The sequence below is a fragment of the Erythrolamprus reginae genome, chromosome 1, assembly GCF_031021105.1.
Source record: "Erythrolamprus reginae isolate rEryReg1 chromosome 1, rEryReg1.hap1, whole genome shotgun sequence".
Lineage (NCBI taxonomy): Eukaryota > Metazoa > Chordata > Lepidosauria > Squamata > Dipsadidae > Erythrolamprus > Erythrolamprus reginae.
Window position 1 is genome coordinate 368535177 of NC_091950.1, and position 20124 is coordinate 368555300.

Genomic DNA, 20124 nt, shown 5'->3' on the forward strand with positions numbered 1-20124 from the left:
TTGGTATACCACTGTATTTCAGTTCATGTGACAGCTAATTATGGAACATTTCAGATAATTGGGCAGAGTTTTCTTCCTCCTTCTCTTCCACCTGAATTTTTTCTCAATACGGTATGTGTTGCTGACGATACATTTCCTCCTGGATCTAAAATGTTACACCCATGTATTGTCTGGAACCAGATAACAATTCATCAATTCTCTATGTAATTTCTTTAATATAATCATAACCAATATTTATACTTCTGCAGCTAACCATTTTCATAGTGTTTCCACAGGTACAAAAATAGTCATTTTCTCATTAGATCTTTTAAATAAGTAGTGGAACGCAAAAGATTTTACTTAAAGACTGTAAGATACTCATATGTCACTATGTAGTTGAGGAAAGAAAATTACTTATGTAGATCGTGATTATGAGTGTTTTTGGAAGAAGTGGAACCCAAAGAATAATTAGCATGCCACTCAAGATAAAGGTAACTACCAATGGGTAACAGGTACTTGAATAGTATTGAGTCCTGCTCAATGAATTTCACTTTTACTACTAGTAAAAGAATGTTGCCTCTGCAAGACTATTTGAAGCCTGAAAAAGGTTGCCAAACCTATAGCAGTTGTCTCAATTTTGGCAGCTTGAAGATTTGTGGGTTTCAACTTCCATATTTCTGGGAGTTGAAATCCACACCTCTTCAAACTGCCAAGGTTAAGAAACATTGATAGTGTAGTCACCTGCAGGCTACCAAGATACAAATAGAGATGGAAGGCCAACAGGAAGTGTTAGGTTAAGAAAATCCGTAAATTGGATTTATTGTGATTCCCTGAGGCCACCCCATTTGGATTGTCAAAGTTATATGATGGTAAAGGCTGGAAGTTATGGTTCTCTGGAACATTTTCAAAAGAACAGAAGATCTGTTCTAAGATCTTTTTGCTACACACCTTTGATTCATGGAGGGGCAACAGACCACTTGCTGTCATTCTACATGATATGTGAGTGTCCTTTCAAGAACATCAAGCCCTGGGCAGTTTGTCAAATGGACAACTACTATTACTACTACTACTACTACTACTACTACTACTACCACCACCACCACCACCACCACCACCACCACCACCACCACCACTATTACTAACATTCTTATTACGAGCAATTTCTTATCAGAAGGCACTTGGGCAGCCAGAGTTTCTTTTGGGCTTGTATTTTTTCCCTTTTCATTTCAGACTAATGTTTTTCTCTTCAATCCCTAGATGCTGATAGACACTGTGAATTTATTGGGAACCCTTTGAAGATTAAAAGCACCAGGAAATCATTATCATGTATCATTGGATACTTAGGTGAGTGTTTCCAGCCAAAATGAATTTAAAGGTGAATACCATTGTATGCAGTATCCAAGTTTAATAGGACACTTTCTGTTAAGTTCTTGTTTTGTGTCTTCTTTGGCTCAGTCTTTATAAACAGCAATGCTTCATGCCCAATATTTCCTAGTTGTACCACAAATAATTACAACAGTGTAACACATTGATTTTACAAAGGATATTGTTGAAAAGACATTATGCAACCTAAAACCATCTCTGTCTATTGGAGCTGATGGACTATGTGCATACCGTATTTTTCGGAGTATAAGATTCACCTTTTTCCTCCCTAAAAGAGGCTGAAAACTTCGGTGCGTCTTACACTTTATACTTTATAGCTCTTTTTTAAAGCCTTTTTTCAGCCCTAACTAGGTATTAATGATCTTTCCAGCTCTTACCTTGAAGGGTCTTTCATTGTTACTCTCTGCAAAGAATGTTTTCCAAGCCCTAACTCTTTGCATGTTTTTTTTCATTGTTCTACTTGCTCCAAATGTTTCTTTCCAATCCTAACCAGGTGCTAATAATGTTCCAAGCTCTTACCAGCTTGCAAACTCTTTCATTGTTACTCTCTCTAAATAAGGGTTTTTTTTAAAAAAAAGAAAACCCCTCTCCAGGTATAAAATAATGTGCCAAAGCTGATCAGATTAAAGATGCTAGCCAGATGAATATCTGGCAGGCAGATTCTCCCCCCTATTTTCTTCCCCCAAAACTGAGGTGTGTCTTATACTCCAGTGCATCTTATACTCTGAATAATGCAGTACTTCTTAAAAAGACACTCCACAGCCTTAGCTGAAACTCTAAGCATAATCTTTGATAAATCTTTCAGGACTATCTCCTTACCCAACTTGTGGTCATAAGCCATAGAATCCCTATCTTCAAAAAAAAAGAGATCCCAGCAACATCAAAAATTTCAGACCAATCTCATTATATTGTGTCACCTACAAAGTCGTGGAATCAATCATAAACCAATCCATTACCCTCCATCTAGAAATTAACAACCTACTCTCTAAAAAACAAATTGGTTTCAGAAAAAAATTATCCTTTTATCTGAAACTCCTACACTGCAAAAACATACGTACTACACAACTCAAATCAGGGTAAAGCAATAGATGCAATTTATGCAAGTTTTTGTAAAGCCTTTGATTTAGTGGTATACAACAAACTACTTCTGAAACTAAAATCTTATGGCATCTCTGGACCGCTACATGATTGGATAACTGTGTTCCTGTCAAACAGACAACAAGGGTTTAAAATAGAAAGCAACTGTGTTCTCTTTGCCAACTATGTCAAACTATTTAACACCACAGACAATGCTACTACCCTTCAAAAAGACCTTAACTATGTATCAGAATAGTCAAACAAATGTCAACTTCAAATCTCAACCAACAAATACCCTGTCTTATACATTGGCATAACGAATCAGAATACAAAATACAGGCTTGGGGGATATGACCTTGTAAACAATCCTCATTCTGTCAAGGATCTTGGAGTACTCATATCTAATGATCTAAGTGCCAAAGCCCACTGTAACAACATTGCCAAAAAGTCAATCTAATCTTGTGTAGCTTCTTCTCTGGCAATATTATGCATACAAAACATTCGCTAGACCAATTTTCAAATACAGTTTACCTGTCTGGAACCCACACTGCATATTGGACATTAATGCAATCGAAAGAGTCCAAAAATATTTCATGAGAAGAATCCTCCACACCTCCGCTTGCAACCGAATACCTTATCCACCAGACTTGAATTCTTGGGCTTCAACAACTTAAAACCACATCACCTTTGAACCGATTTAAATGTAGTTCATAAAATTATCTGTCACAAGATCCTACCTGTGAATGACTACTTCAGTTTCAACCACAACAATACATGAGCACACATTAGATACAAACTTAATGTAAACAGCTGCAAACTCAACTGCAGAAAAATATGACTTCAGCAACAAAGTCATCAATGCCTGGAATTCATTACTCTCTGGTTTCTTCCCCAAACCCCAAAAACTTTAACATGAGACTGTTTACTGTCAACCTCACTCCATTCCTAAGAGGTCTATAAGGGGCATGCATAAGTGCATCAGTATGCCTACCATCCCTGTCCTACTGTCCTGTTGTCCTCATTTATCTGTATATACGAATCCCAGTGACCGATTAGGTCCCACAGAGTTGGCCTTCTCCGGGTCCCTTCGACTAAACAATGTCGTCTGGCGGGCCCCAGGGAACAACCTTCTCTGTCGTGGCTCTGGCCCTCTGGAATCAACTCCCCCGGGAGATCAGAACCTCCCTCACCCTCCTTGCCTTTCGTAAGTAACTGAAGACATGTCGTCAGGCATGGGATATTGAGCCCCTGGGTTTATATTATTTATGTATGGTATGTGTTGTATAGTTTTAATAATGGGTTTTTAGATATTTTTAAATGTATTACATTTGTTTAGATTGTTGTTATTGTTGTTGTGAGCCGCTCCAAGTTTCCAGAGAGTGGTGGCATACAAATCTAATAAATTAAATTAAATTTACTTTGTTTATGTTTATACCTATACCTGCTATCTTGTGCATGTTTGAGAAAGGAATAAATAAAATCAATAAAATAAACGAGCTATAGATGATGTTTCTAAAAGATCTCCCCCCCCCCAAAAAGCTCAGTTTTTAATAATTTCCTAAACAGTTTATTTTCTATAGAGATCCCATTCAGTAGAGCAGCGTTTCCCAACCGGTGTGCCGCAGCACAGTAGTGTGCCGCGAGACACGGTCAGGTGTGCCGCAGGAAGCTCCAGGTGGGCGGGGCACTGCCAGTGCCGGACCGCCAGTGCCTCCGACCTGGAGCTTCCACTCGCAGCCCGATGCAGCTGTTTCTGGCTGGGCCCCACAGAAGGAAGGCGGGAAAAAGGAGGCAGGGGCGGGGAGGTCCGGCAGTAGGAGTAAAGGGAGCCACGGCCGCCCCTGCCTCCCCACAGTGCCTCTGGCCAAACGCGCCCCTGGCTTCTCTGCCCTGTCCCATTGCCCGCCCGATCCGCCCACTCTCCTCCTCCTCCGCCGCCGCCTCCTGTCTTGGGGCGTGATCCGCCCCCTCTCCTTCGCTGCCGGAGAGAGAATGGAAGGCGCCGTTGTCTTTGCCTCCGCCCGCCGGCTCCCCTCACCCTCCCAGACGTCCCCAGAGCCCGGCCACGCGCCGCTTCCCGTTAGCCCAGCCGACCTTTCCCTGCTGCCGTTTTCTCTTCATGGCGCAAAGCCACACAGTCCCGGACTCCCGGATCGCTCGCTTCTCCGGTCAGCAAAGCCATCTGCCCAGGAAAGCGCCGCGCCGTGCTTGCTGTCCGGAAAAGCGAGCGATCCGGGAGTCCGGGACTGTGTGGCTTTGCGCCATGAAGAGAAAACGGCAGCAGGGAAAGGTCAGCCGGGCTAACGGGAGGCGGCACGTGGCCGGGCGCTGGGAACATCTGGGAGGGCGAGGAGGCTGATGGCTGCTGTTGCCTCTTAGCTGCAGAGCCGGCGGGCGGAGGCGAAGACAACGGCGCCCTCCATTCTCTCTCCAGCTCTCTCTCTCTCTTTCTTTTTCTCTCTGTTGCCGGCATGGTGAACGAGAGAGAAAGAGAGAGAGAGAAAAAGGAGGGGAGAGAGAATGAGAGAGAAAGAAAGCAAGAGAAAGAGAGGGAAAGAAAGCAAGAGAGAGAAAGAGAGGGGGGAAGGAAAGAGAGGGAAAGACATGGAGGGAGAGAAGGAGGGAGAGAGAAAGAGCAAAAAAGAGGAAGAAAGAAAGAGGGATGGAGAGAGAGAAAGAAGGGAAGGAAGAGAGAGAAAGAGGGAGGGAGAAATAGAGTGAAATGGAGGAAGAGATTTTTTTTTTGTCCAAACTTTTCTTTAGCCCCGCCCCCGCCCCCCCTTCAGTGTTCCCCAGAATTTTGAAAATATTAATAATGTGCCGCGGCTCAAAAAAGGTTGGGAAACACTGCAGTAGAGTCATCACTGCTGAAAGAAGACTTGAAAGAAGGCTTGGCTTCATTGACATCATGGAAATGTGTCATCACATTTTCCCACATTTCTCTCCTAGCCAAATCCAGAGTTCCATAATTACCTACTTGCCAAACCTTGAAACGCTTTATAGTATCACCAGCATTTTAAAAAGTATGCTGGACTGAATTGGCAACCCATCTAAGAATCATAATGTAGGCATAATATTCTTGGAAGTTTTGGAAGCCAATTAAGACATGGGTATGTATTCTGAGTAGCATTTAAAGGCTGGATAAGAGGTGGCATAAGAGCATAAGTAGCTAGTATTAGGTCCTCCCACAGCAGATAACAATGCCACCCAGTCATGCCTTCCTCCTGCTGGTCAAGTCATGAATTCAGGCTAAAGATGAATTTAGGGTACCCTGCCACCTACCACTGCTGTCCTCCGCAACACCAGATTACCTTTGTTATCTTCTTCTCCCACTACTGATAAGGGCACCTGGCCAAGGCAGCTGGTGGCCCTTCAGTGGAGTGAGGACAACTGAAAGGGCAGAAATTGGGAGATAGCTGATGAGCAAGCTGCAGTCAAAAATGAAAGTGAAGAGCTATCAATCACTGAAAATTTAATCATGTGACTGTGTGGCGCTGCAATGGACGAAACTTCAAAGAGTGATGTGACTATCATTTGTTTAGTGCTGCTGAAACTGTGAATGTTTGATGAATGAATGGTAGCTAAGCAAGTACTGGGTGAGATCATCCAAGGGTATGGGGTGATGATACCCAGCTGTACATCTCCACCCCATGGCCAACCCTGACAAGATGGAGTGGCTGCGGGTTTTGCTTCCCAAGGACAATTCCATCTGTCCATCTGACCCCCTTGGAGAGAGTCTGCAACTTGGGCGTCCTCCTCGATCCACAGCTAACATTAGAACACCATCTTTTGGCTGTGGTGAGGAGGGCGTTTGCCCAGGTTCACCTGGTGCACCAGTTGCGGCCCTATTTGGAGCGAGAATCACTGCTCACAGTTACTCATGCCCTCATCACCTCGAGGTTCAACTACTGTAACGCTCTCTACATGGGGCTACCTTTGAAAAGTGTTTGGAAATCTCAGATCGTGCAGAATGCAGCTGCGAGACCAATCATGGACTTCCCCAGATATGCCCATGTCACATCAACACTCTGCAATCTGCATTGGCTGCCGATCAGTTTCTGGTCACAATTCAAAGTGTTGGTTATAACCTATAAAGCCCTTCATAGCATTGGACCAGAATACCTTTGGGACCGCCTTCTGCCACACGAATCCCAGCAATCGATTAGGTCCCACAGAATTGGCCTTTTCTGGGTCCCGCCAACAAAACAATGCTGTCTGGCAGGACCCAGGGGAAGAGCCTTCTCTGTGGCGGCCCCAACCCTCTGGAATCAACTCCCCTCAGAGATTAGGACTGCCCCACCATCCTGTCCTTTCGCAAACTCTTGAAAACCATTCATGTTGAATGCCATACCATGTGTACTCTTTACATGTGTCTTGCATTTACAATGGAAAAGAATTTTATCCATTTAAAAATGAATTCTGTCATGTTATACCAAAGTTTGTTTGTTTAGTTAATTGGCTAGACTAGTGATGGCAAACCTTTTTTGGTTCGTATGCCAAAGGTGTGTGTGTGTGTGTAGGTGTGTGTAGGTGTGCTAGCATGTGTGTACAGGCCCACACCCCTTCCCTCCCCCCCCTATTCATGCGCACTTCTGCACAGGCCTTTTTGAAGCCTGGTAGGCAGTGGTGGGTTCATATTGGTATGGTCTGGAGAGCTGTACTGGTATGAACCCACTGATTTTGGGTGATTTTCCCCCCGCTCTCACCATGTCAGAAAAAGCCCTTCTGCCCCCCCTCATCTTAATGTTGACCCTGCATCTTCATCCAAAGCACAGCTGAGGGCTCCTTTCAAACAGAGACTTGAGAAAAAAAATCACCAAAACCCAGTGGGTTCATACCAATATGGCTCTACCCCCCCCCTCCCACTGCTGTTAGGTTAAAAAAAATGCCCAAATGGACAAACTGGAAGTGCATTTTTCCAAACTTCTGGGTGGCCCATTGAGGGATTTTTTTTTGACGCCAGACCTTCTGGAGGAGGAAATGGCATTTCCAAAAGCCAAAAAGTGTTCGCAAACTTCAGGTCATGCAGAATGCAGCTGCGAGAGCAATCATGGGCTTTTCCAAATATGCCCATATTACACCAACACTCCGCAGTCTGCATTGGTTGCTGATCAGTTTCCGGTCACAATTCAAAGTGTTGGTTATGACCTATAAAGCCCTTCATGGCACCGGACCAGACTATCTCAGGGACCGCCTTCTGCTGCATGAATCCCAGTGACCAGTTAGGTCCCACAGAGTGGGTCTTCTCCGGGTCCCATCAACTAAACAATGTCGCTTGGCGGGACCCAGGGGAAGAGCCTTCTCTGTGGTGGCCCTGACCCTCTGGAACCAACTCCCCCCAGAGATTAGAATTGCTCCCACCCTCCTTGCCTTTCGTAAGCTTCTTAAAACCCACCTCTGCCGCCAGGCATGGGGGAACTGAGATACTCTTTCCCCCTAGGCCTTTACAATTTTATGCATGGTATGTCTGTCTGTATGTTTGATTTTACAATAAGGGTTTTTAACTGTTTATATTGGATTGTCATATGCTGTTTATTACTGTTGTTAGCCGCCCCGAGTCTATGGGGATAAAATCAAATCAAATCAATCAAATAAAAAATAGGTTGGCCCGCGCGTGCATGCGTGCTGAAACAGAAAAACCTCGCATGCCCTCCCGTATGACTCCACATGCCACCTCTGGAATGTGTGCCATAGGTTCACCATCACGGGGCTACACCATCCATCCATGCATTATCTGCAGGTCAGATTCTTCAAAAACAGCTTTGCAACTCTGCTTATTCTAAGTTTACCTTTCTTAAGGCTAACAGTGTTAATTATATGAACAGAATTCCTGCTAACAACTGGAAACCTTGCAAACATCTATTTAAATATGGAAGGAAACCTTGCAAACATCTATTTAAATATAGAAGCAGTTTCCAAAGTTTTTGCAGCCTTGAAAGCAATATGTTTTATTAGCATATTGCTAATGAGCACATGCTAGTCTAATTGCTAAACAAGTATTATGTTTCTCTTCACAGTGGTGGATAAGCTCAAGTAAGTAATTTCCACAGATCTTCTAATTATGATAATGGGCATCCAGGTTAATCCAAGGTTTATCAATTTCCTGTCAGAAACCAGGAAATTTGAACTATGTAAGTGTTCATGTGATGATACGATTGTGATTTGAAATAACTATCTCCTTTAACAAAATTACAGAGATTCATCCGGCAATGAAGCCTAATATAATCAAGTCAACACCAAGCCTTCAGAGCTCGATGTCCAAGCGACTACTTGCTCCTCCTGGTCATTCATCATTAAGTATTTTGGGAAAGAGAAATTATAGTCATCATCACAATGGCCTGGATGGTAAGTATGAAGGCTGATAACCTTCCTCCTGCCTGTTCTTTTTTATTATTATTGTTAAAAATACAATTTGGGAAGATGCCAGTGGCAATGTTTATTAGCTTTTCACTGACCTTTCCACAAAGGAGTTAGTATAAATAAAATTTGGTTCAGGTAACAAATCAGGCTTGAATAAAAATAGGAATTATTTTTAATCTTCCTGTAAGAGAAAGTATCTATAACATATCTCAATAGTGCTTGAATGAGAAATCTATGAAGTATCCCACTGAGACATTTTAAAGCAATTTCTTCAGATTACATCTATGATGCAAGCAATTTTAAAATTTCATATACAGTGGTACCTCTTCTTATGAACTGAATTCGTTCCGTGACCAGGTTCATAAGTAGAAAAGTTCATAAGAAGAAACAATTTTTCCCATAGGAATCAATGTAAAAGTGAATAATGTGTGCAAACACACCCCAAAACTCACCCCTCTTGCCTTATTACTGCCGGCATTTGGATCCTTGTTCGAGGGCAGCTGGAGGAGGCATGGGGGGCAGCAGGAGAGACAGCGGAGGCTGCCAGGAAGGAGCCTCTCAGGTGGATTAACACGTGCAGGAAGCTGCCTGGTGGCTTGTCAGCTGGTGGGGCTTCCATCTTCCTTGAAAGTGTTTCAGTGGTGGCGGCAGGCAGAGAGGAATCCCAACCATGGCAAGGATCGGAGATTCGGCCTCAGACAAGGCCCCCTGGCTCGCACTCCATGCCTGGTACCTGCTTCCTCCAGAGGAGTCCCTTCAAGGTGCCCAAAGCAGTGGGCTTTAACTCCCCACTCCCCCCGCAGGCTCGAGAACTGTCTTAATTTAATTGGAAGGAGCGGTGGAAGGAGAAGCGAAAGTGAGGAGGAGAGATGTATGCTGTCCTCCTCCTTCTCCTATTGATTTTGTTTCACATGAAACAAACTAGGGGCCAAAAAAAGGGAAAAGTCTTCTTGATCAGAGAGCACAAATGGCAGCCTTCCCGTGGCGGCAGTGGCGTTCGGCGGGCTACCTGGCATTTTTACCCATACTGTACAGGGATGGGGCTGGAAAGGAGAGGGGTCGTGGGAGGCTGCGGTTTGAGTCAGGTTTCTGAATTAGACTGTTGAATCATTGTCCTCATCCTTAAAAACCAGGTAGCCTGTCCAGGTCTTGCTGGGCCACTCAGAGGTTTGAAAGAAGAGTGATTCAAAATGCCAGGGTGGGAGGAGGGCTGCCGTTTGGGACAGGGAGGGAGAGAGAAAGAAAGAAAGAAAGAAAGAAAGAGAAAGATCCAAAGACCTTTACTTGGGAGCAAGTGGACGGAGGGACTGTCCGCTGGAGAAATGTGCAGAAGGTGTCTCTATTCAGCTCATAAATAGTAGTGTCCTAGGTAGCCCGGTCAATGCACCGAGATTTGCGAAAATGCGAGGCGGCCTCACTGTCTCCTTTTTCTTTCTTGTGAATGACTTTAAGTGACAACTCCTTTTGCTGGGATCCCTCTTTGGAGGAAGGCTTGGCGAAGCTAAAGGGTTTTGCTGCCGAGTCCTTGGATAGGAAGGAACTGTCTGCAAACTCGCCATGCCTGTTTCCCGGCCGGTAAAAATGCTGAGAAGCCCATCAAATGCCATGCCCCCGCCACGCCGGGGGCAGGAGAGAAAGGGAGGAAAAGGCATAATGCGGAGCAGAGACGGCGTGCAAGGGCCCCCTTGGCACAGTTGCCTGGTGCCTCTGTGAGGCTCGGGCCATTCCCAAGCTGTTCCTCTGGCGACTCTTCACCAGTCAAGCAGTGGCGGCAGCAGCAGCGGCATTCGACAGGGTACCTGGCGTTTTCACCCGCACTTGGCTCACTTTCTCTCCGGCCTTTGGCAGTGGACCCAAGCGCCCATGGCAGTTGCTGCCTTGAGCCACATGCAGGGCGCCGTGGGCAGGCAGTAGCTCTGGAGACATAACCACCTAAGGGCTCCATGGGCACTGCTCTCTTTTGGCCCCTGCAGCAGAAACGGCCGTGGGGGTGGGGGCGAGGTAAATCGCATGCTCTCTCCCTGAAGGGAAACTACTGGCAGCTGTGCGAGCAGGCAGCCTGGGATCCAGGCCCATTTGGGGGGGGGGCTCTGACACAGGAGACACTGCAATGGGATGCTCCACACCACACCAATTGTGAGGGACTCCCATCCCCCCCAAGACTTTCTCCTGTGAATGTTCTGGGGGAACTTTCAGCTGCTCTTGGGGTTTTTTTTGACAGTGGCTGGGTGTTTGAGAAGGGGGATCAGAAAGCTAAGCGGGAAGGCAGACCCTCATTCATTCTGTCTCCTCCTCCTTCTTCTCCTTGCCCGCTCACACGCGCCCTCATCCCCAGCAGCTGCGCTCCCTGATCAAGAAGCCTTTTCACTTTTTTTGGCCTCTAGTTTGTTCCGTGTGCAGTGGGATCAATAGGAGAAGGAGGAGGAGGGTACACGTCTCTCCTCCTCGCTTCCGATTCTCCTTCTGCTGCTCCTTCCAATTAAGACAGTTTTCAAGCTTGTGGGGGGAGTGGGGAGTTAAAGCCTGCTGCTTTGGGTGCCTTGAAGGGACTCCCCTGGAGGAAGCGGGTGCCAGGCACGGAGTGCGAGCCAGGGAGCCTTGTCTGAGGCCAAAGCTCTGGTCCTTGCCACAGCTGGGATTCCCCAACTCCAGACTGCTTCTGTAAGCTAAGGGAAAATCCCAGGCACTTTGGCCGGCAACAGTCAACATTGGCAATCCGGAGGCAGGGAATCCTGGCGGGGGCGGGAAACAAATGGGAAATCCCGGCGGTAGCAGTCCTGTAGCAGTAAGAAAGTGCATGCGCAGTAACAGAGCACACGCACCTGGGCTCAGGTTCGTAAGGTGAAAATGGTTCTTAAGAAGAGGCAAACAAATCTTAAACACCGGGTTCATATCTCAAAAAGTTCGTATGTAGAGGCGTTCATAAGTAGATGTACCACTGTGTGTCTAATTGTAGACTTAGTTTCAAGCAAGGGATTTTTATTTCTTCTGTTCAATTTTATTTATTTTATGTGATTAGAAAATCCATGTCTGATTCTTGGAAGCTGTCAAGACAAGTCCCTGCAAGGTTTTTCAGAAATGGTTTGCCATTTCCTCTTTTCTGGAGTTGTGAGACAATGGCTGACCTGAGGTCTTTATCACATTGGATTACCATTTTTTAAAAATACCATAAGAGATTTGAATTCTGTAACAGTTCCAATTTAAACTTGATTTATTTTAAATATAATTTTAACATCAATCCATATCTTCTAGTAATAGAGTAAATTCCTCTAGAAAGACTAGCATAATTTTCATTCATAATTTTATCGTATTTATGGATTTCTATTGTTGGATTTTGTTGAAACAGGTATAAAATAGTTCAGGTAGGCCTTGACTTACAACCAAAATTGAACCCAAAATGTCTGTTGTTAAGTGAGACATATGATAACTGAGTTTTGCCCCCTTTATAACCTTTCTTGCCACCGTTGTTAAGTGAATCACTGCAGTTGATAAGTTAATAATTTGGTTAAGTGAATCTGGCTTCCCCATTGACTTTGCTTGTCGGAAGATCACAAAAGGTGGACCATGTGAACTTCAGACAATATGAACAAGTCTTCAAATATCTGAATTTTGACCATGTGACCAGAGAGATGGTACACAGGTTGTAACTGTGAAAAATTATCATAAATCACATTTTTCAGTGCTGTTGTAACTTTGAACACTCACTAAAAGAACTGTTGTAAGTTGAGGACTACCTGTAGTAGTCTTGAAATGTTATGATTGTGGAAGGTAGGAACCAGTTACATTAAAAGTCTTTTTTAAGAAACATTATCCAACTTTTTCAGTTCTTAATGTTAGATTTTTCCTCTAAACAAAATGCTTCACTTATTTGACTGATTACATTTTTTTTAAAAAACCCTGCTTTTTAAAATGAAAAATCAAGAATAAATGTTTAGCTTAAATTTACACCACATCAATTTTCATCTCATCAGATAGCTTTTGGGAAGCAACGATACCAATCTGAACACCTGAAGGCCATCATATTGATTTGTTCTACTATATGTAAAGAATACTGATGCTCAAAATACAATGTGTTTGCTATGGGTGATGCTGGTGTCTGAGAATAGATTGCCAATACAGAGTGTCAAACAAGTCAGAATGACAGAATTCATTGCATCCTGGTTGTGCACATGTGATTTATGAGTGTTGGAGAAAAGATTATGGGTTTGCCCTTTTTAAATTAATTTGGGTAGATTTCTTTTTTCCATCATGAAATGCAGGAGCTTTTCAAGAAGTCTCTCCCATGTGGCATAAACCTACTGACATAAAGCAAGAAGGATTTTCTCATAGTTCCTCCTGCAAATGGACCCAAGGGTTAAATTCATACAGGAAGCTTACCTAGCATTTAAGTGGATTTTGAACCCAGCTATTATGGGTAAACCAAATTTATAAATTAATGTTAACTGAGTTTAAACAATTGTAATTCTAAAGTCATGATTAAATCATGGCTTAATATGACAAGGAAACCCTATTTTAGTATCATACTGTTGTGGTTAACTCTGCCCCAGCTCCTGCCCCAAGGAATGTTCAGGTGGATGTGGGGGAAACATCCACATGCCGCAGGCCTGTTTTGCTCCCGATGGAATCTGCCGACAAAGCCTCCTCTGACCAAGGAAGCATGAATGACAGGGAAGAGGGGAGTTTGGCAGACAGTCTAGGAGGAGATCAATCATCTCTATCATCCCTGGATTCTGAACAAGAATTAATGGCACATCCATGCATGAGTAGAGTGATGCATAGGAGACAACAACTGAAGGATTATTACAAGAGAAAATGAGGCCACCTATGGTTGGGTGAGGCTGCTGTAATTAGTGCTACAGATAAAAGTGCAGCCTGGTGTTTTAGCCTCATGGCAGTTTATCTGATTCATTGGTTCGTCAAGATCGTGGTTTTTGTGCTGTTCAAGATTGTGTGTGGACCCTCTGGACTTTAGAATTGGACTCAATTTCCCAATTATTGGGTGAGCAATTGGATTGCATTTAACCTGTGCCTTGTGTGTACCAGAAAATCCCTTTGACATTTAAAAAGGGAGCTGTTTCTGTTTTTCTGTTTATAAAAACTTTTGGTTTTTCCTTTTATCGCGTGGTGTGTGTCTTCCTGGACTAATTACCCTGTAATTACAGGCGGTTGAAACACCCTGGCAGAACACATACAATACATATCATTTAGGTAACATGCTGGTCTACAATCTGGTTTATTAAACCTGTTCAGCAAATGAGGACCCGACATCAACAGATAACATCTTTTCTCACCCTGTTTTTCTTGGTTTGAAGAACTTGGATATGTATATTTTTAAGGTAGAAAGTCTGGAATGAAGAAATTTAAAAGAACTCCTCCAAACCAGTTCAGTTTGTTCTCTCGTTCCTAACTCTTATTCTTCCCAATTAACGTAAGGAGAGCACCTGACATTTATGTCTGCAATCTATGTTTATTTCATAGCTCATCTGCTTAAAATTTTTTAAAAAGCCAAATTTACAACTCTGAGCTACCACATTTTCTTTATGATGAATAATTACTGCGATAGTTGCTGGAAGGAGCTAATCTTTAGAACTAGTTTATTTGAGAATGGTGGAAGTTTTCATATTCCCATGTTTTATTTATGTGCAGCTTCAATTCGATATGAAAATTCATGTGATCTTAACTCTGTACACTAACAATTTCTCATCTGAATTTTGTTTTGAAAATAAAAATGATCAACTAAATAAAAATAATGCAATATATATTCCTCTCAAACGTTATCTCCCATATCCAGGCGAACAGGCACCCTAAATAGAAACATAGAAGTCTGACGGCAGAAAAAGACCTCATGGTCCATCTAGTCTGCCCCTTATACTATTTTCTGTATTTTATCTTAGGATGGATATATGTTTATCCCAGGCATGTTTAAATTCAGTTACTGTGGATTTATCTACCACGTCTGCTGGAAGTTTATTCCAAGTATCTGCTACTCTTTCAGTAAAATAATATTTTCTCATGTTGCTTTTGATCTTTCCCCCAACTAACTTCAGATTGTGTCCCCTTGTTCTTGTGTTCACTTTCCTATTAAAAACACTTCCCTCCTGGACCTTATTTAACCCTTTAACATATTTAAATGTTTTTATCATGTCTCCCCTTTTCCTTCTGTCCTCCAGACTATACAGATTGAGTTCATTAAGTCTTTCCTGATACGTTTTATGCTTAAGACCTTCCACCATTCTTGTAGCCTGTCTTTGGACTCCTTCAATTTTGTCAATATCTTTTTGTAGGTGAGGTCTCTGAACACAGTATTCCAAATGTGGTCTCACCAGCACTGTATATAGCGGGATCATAATCTCCCTCTTCCTGCTTGTTAGACCTCTAGCTATGCAGCCAAGCATTCTACTTGCTTTCCCTACCGCCTGACTGCACTGTTCACCCATTTTGAGACTGTCAGAAATTTATTGATGTTTTTCTTTCAGTTAAGTAAGTTTCCTCTTTGATCATAATTACACATTTCTAAGTACACTGTGAGATTAGATTACCTCCTAACTTTAAAAAACTTTAACCTGGGGTTAAGATAGTAACAAAACAAATAGATAACAACCACATTACATCCTCCATGTAGACAGAACTACAAGGGAGAGAATGGGGAGGAATGTACAAGTCCCACCATTACGTGGCATGACCCCTCGATCTCTTTGTATCTGAAGGTGAGCATCTCAATGGGGAAGCGTTCTACTTATTTAGGTCCCACTTTGTGATTGAGAATCCTGGGGAGGCAATACTCTAAATTGCATCAAGAACCTGCATGAGTCAAACACTCCCTGCTGCCCTAATTCCTAATTCATTTCTTCATCTCAGCAGTGGAGGAGCAGAACACACATTACTTCCCCTGCTGTTCTTCATGTGCTTCTAATTTTGTGAGCGTTTTTTTAATGCCCCAGTTGGGATCCAGTAGTACTATATAATTTTAGCATGCTGTATTCTTCATTTGGGATACATACTATTTTTCTTCAGCTGTTTTACTGAAATCTTAGAAACCAATGGATTCTTGCAGAATGTTTTGTACTATTTTTTTTTAAGTACAACAAGGCACTTTAATTTCTAGTCAGGTTTCCGCAAGTGATGGTTCTACTTTTAGCAAAATTGATGAGTCATTTAGCCAAGCTAAATGTTCATCTGACACAAAGTTGTCAAAGTAGCTATTGTGTATCTATAGGAAAAGAAGAAAGGACACAGAGAACACTTCAGAAAAAAATATGACTTTCTTTCCCCCCCTTTTTTAAAAATGAAAATAATAATTAATAATAATAATAATTTATTAGACTTGCATGCCGCCCCTCTCCAAAGACTCAGGGTGGACCACAATAGCAAAATAACAATATAATATAATTATATTATAGTATATCTTGTGTATTTACAAAGTGTTTTCTTTGGAAAGCTTTGAATTATTTGCACAGTACTTTGTAGGACTCAGTGTGGAGGTGGCAAGCAAGCCCCATCCAGCTTCTATTTAAATATCTCAATTGTTCATGATGCAATTCTCATGTTCTACTATAAAGCAGTACTATTTCAACTTCCTTATCTATTAGTTTCATGTTCATATTCAGCTCATTGTAGCAAGGAAAACCCAATTGTTCAATGTTCAACGTATCAACTTCTCAGATCTTGTAGCTTCATTATCAATGATACCCGCTGTCCTGGGTTTTATACCTGTTGTGGCTACTTTTATGGAGAAAGAAGAAACTTTGGCCTTTTATGGAAAGTGCTGCGATTTTACAGTTTTCAGCCCTTGATTTGCTTTCAAGTAGATTGTAAGAAAATTAATATTTCAAAGCAAATGTTAATTTGGGTCTAATTGGTGCTGTGTATGTATATTTTAGGACTCTCCAGTTATGCACATGGAACTAAAATGGTAAGTATTCTTTTTTTTTCATTCTAACCTGTTTTAATTGCAAAATATACAGTGAAATTTCATGCAAAGTTATTTAGAAAACTCCGAATTCAGCTTGGCTTATTCTCAGGTGAAAGTACCTAGGAGTGCAACCATAACATTTGTGCCTATTCTTTAAAAATATTTATTTATTAGCATTGTAGAACCACCCATCTTGCATACAATACATGACTCTGGGGTTTTGGGTGGCTTGCAACAATTAAAAACAACAGCAAAAACATTTAAAATCTAAATAAACATAAAAAAATATAAATTTCTACCAAAATCACTATTGAAACTAAATTAACAAGTCACACATCTCATTCAGTCCAACCACTGAAAAGCCTAACCACTATGACTGGATCTTGAAATTCAGTGGCATAGTCATGCCAATCTAAAGGCCAAAGGCGTAGGGCTGTTGTTAAGTGTCGGGGATAGTGATGTTCCAAATAAATGGCATAAAAACCAAGGCATTATTTAGTGGACTAAGACCCTTAGCATGCCTCTCCTACCAGATATGATGGGTAGTTGTGAATAATTATTTTGTTTAGTTGAAAGGAAAAAAATAGGAAAGAAGGAAGAAGGGAGGGAGGGAAGGAGGGAGGGAGGAAAAGAGGGATGGAGGAGGATCAAATCCTTTGTCTGTAAATTGTTGGAACAGATTAAGAGAGAAATCTACAGAATAGAATACTTTTGTGTTTATCTTTGAATATATTCTATGTGCTTCCTCATCTCATAATTTTATGCGCCGCCCCGAGTCCTCGGAAAGGGGCAGCATACAAATCTAATAAATTGTTATTGTTATTGTTATTGTTATTATTGTTATTAGAAATAATTATGCTTAGGAGAAATTATGCTACAAGTCTGGAAAACTCAAACAAAATGAACTAAATAAACAAAACCACTGAAGTTCCATTAGGGAAAAATTGGCATGGTGTTACCAATAGCTTCTAAATGAAAAAGATGAGTAAAGCAAGAATTTACAGTGGATGGAAAGCTGGAAGATGGATTTTCTGTATTTTTCGGAGTATAAGATGCATCGGAGTATAAGATGCAATTTAGTTTTTGGGGACGAAAATAGGGAAAAGAATCTGCTTACTAGGTATTCATCTGGCTAGTGTCCTTAGTCTGCTCAGCTTCAGCACATTATTTCATCCCCTGGTTAAGGGCTTAAACAAATAATTCTGTGAAACTAACAATGAAAGCCAGTAAGAGCTGGAAATATCACTAGCACGTAGAAAGAAACAGTCTGAGCAAGTAGAGTAATGGTAAAAACCCTGCAAAGATTTAAGGCTTGGAAAACATCCTTCTTTGCAGAGAGTAACAATGGAAGAGCTTGCAAACTGGTAAGCGCTGGGAACATTGTTAGCACCTGATTAGGGCTGGAAAGAAACTTACTCAGAGCAAGTTAGAGTAATGAAAAAAACCTGCAAAGACTTAGGGCTTGGAAAACATTCTTCGCAGAGAGAAACAATGAAAGAGCCTGCAAGGTAAGAGCTGGGAACATCGTTAGCAGCTAGTTAGGGCTGGGGGGGGGGGGGAGCTACATTCAGAGTATAAGATGCACCCAAATTAGCAGCCTCTTTTAGGGAGGAAAAAGGTGCGTCTTATACACCGAAAATATGGTGTGTCACAGTTAAATCTCAGAGATGACATATACATATTACAGGCCATCAATCAAAACGAAATTGGAGACAATTCATAAGGGACTTTGTAACAAAATGAAAATTGCAAAACAATATCTAAATATATGTCAGGAGGCATTTGGACAATATTAAGTAGAGGTTTCATACAATTGTCAGAGATGTTTAGAAAGCCAAATATATATTCAGCATTGATTTAAATGTTTTTCCTTAATCATTCTTCCTTATACTGGTATTCTCCAAACGATTTGGGACTATAGCTACCAGAAATTCTAGCCAACATGCTGAAATGTTTATTTTGACTATTGTGAAAGGAATCAAGCATAGAAAGGTTACTCTGCCTGAATAGTATTAAAATTTACTTGAATCAAGTTGTTTGTTTGTTTGTTTGTTTGTTTGTTTGTTTCTTGGTTTATTTATTTATTTATTTATTTATTTATTTATTTATTTATTTATTTATTTATTTATTTATTTATTTATTTATTTATTTATTTATTTATTTATTTATTTATTTATTTATTTATTTATTTATTTATTTATTTATTTATTTATTTATTTATTTATTTATTTATTTATTTATTTATTTATTTATTTATTTATTTATTTATTTATTTATTTATTTATTTATTTATTTATTTATTTATTTATTTATTTATTTATTTATTTATTTATTTATTTATTTATTTATTTATTTATTTATTGGATTTGTGTGCTGCCCCTCTCGGTGGACTTGGGGTGGCTCACAACATGTCAATAAAACATGCAAATTACAACTAGCACCCTAGACTTCTTCTAATCCCCTTCTTTTTTTGCTGTATCAGCACCAGTTACAGTACAGTATGTATATATACAATTTCATTTTCCTTTTGGGTACAATGTGTACAAAAAGGAAGGTTAATCTTCAAAAAAGCAGAACATCTGAACAAGAAACATCTGCCTATTCTTCCACACAAAAAGTGAAAGAAACTCTGGTACATATAAAATAAAATGCAATAGTTTGCCACTTTGCATGTTAGCTGATCACTTGCAATTTTATTTGTCTTCCTCTCAGAGCTATCATCTGCACAGTATAGCTGGATCTGTTTATTTGTCCGAGTGACTGAATAGAAACCGCAAAAACCGTCAAACTAGCTTTTCCCTTATAGGACCTACAGCAGGGGTGACGTGACATATCGGGACTTTTTTCCCCCTTCGCTAAACTGGGCATGGGCGTGGCCAACATGTGATGCATCTGCTCATGGGCTGGAAGCTTGACCTACAGTTTAGGAATGAAAGGAAGAGTTCTCTCCAATACAGAAATAAAGAGGCAGATTTAAAGAAAAAGAAAACATAGCAGTTTGAAAATAGTAAAATTCCTAGTATAATTAATGTTCTGCTCATACAGTCAAAACACACCCAAATATAAGTTTATGTGGATATATCGCTTGGTTGGAACCCCTTTGGGGGTCGAATGACCATTTCACGAGGGTCGCCTGAGACCCTGGGAAAAGACAAATTTCTCCTGGTATTAGGAACTAAAGCTTCTATTCTGGCAACTTGGAACATATTTATATCCGATCAATCAGGCATTTACAGTGGGGGCGTCTCTCTGACCTTCCTGCCAATTAGCTCAAAGCTCTGTTGGGAGAATTGGCGCTAGACTTATGGTTTGGGGTCACCACAACACGAGGAACTGTCATAAGAGGTCGCGGCCTTAGAAAGGTTGAGAACCACTGCTTCTAAGCATCTTAGCTAGAATAAATACCAATGATA

At 41.3% G+C, this 20124-nt stretch overlaps 1 protein-coding gene across 1 annotated transcript in view; it reads left to right on the top strand.

Moving 5' to 3' along the window:
- MTA3 (metastasis associated 1 family member 3) overlaps window positions 1–20124 on the top strand; it is a 141544-nt gene that overhangs the window by 85519 nt on the left and 35901 nt on the right. Inside the window, exons 15-17 of the mRNA XM_070734529.1 lie at window positions 1237–1323; window positions 8635–8784; window positions 16680–16711. Of these exons, the coding sequence (XP_070590630.1) occupies window positions 1237–1323; window positions 8635–8784; window positions 16680–16711 (269 nt within the window). The remainder of the gene's footprint in view (window positions 1–1236; window positions 1324–8634; window positions 8785–16679; window positions 16712–20124) is intronic.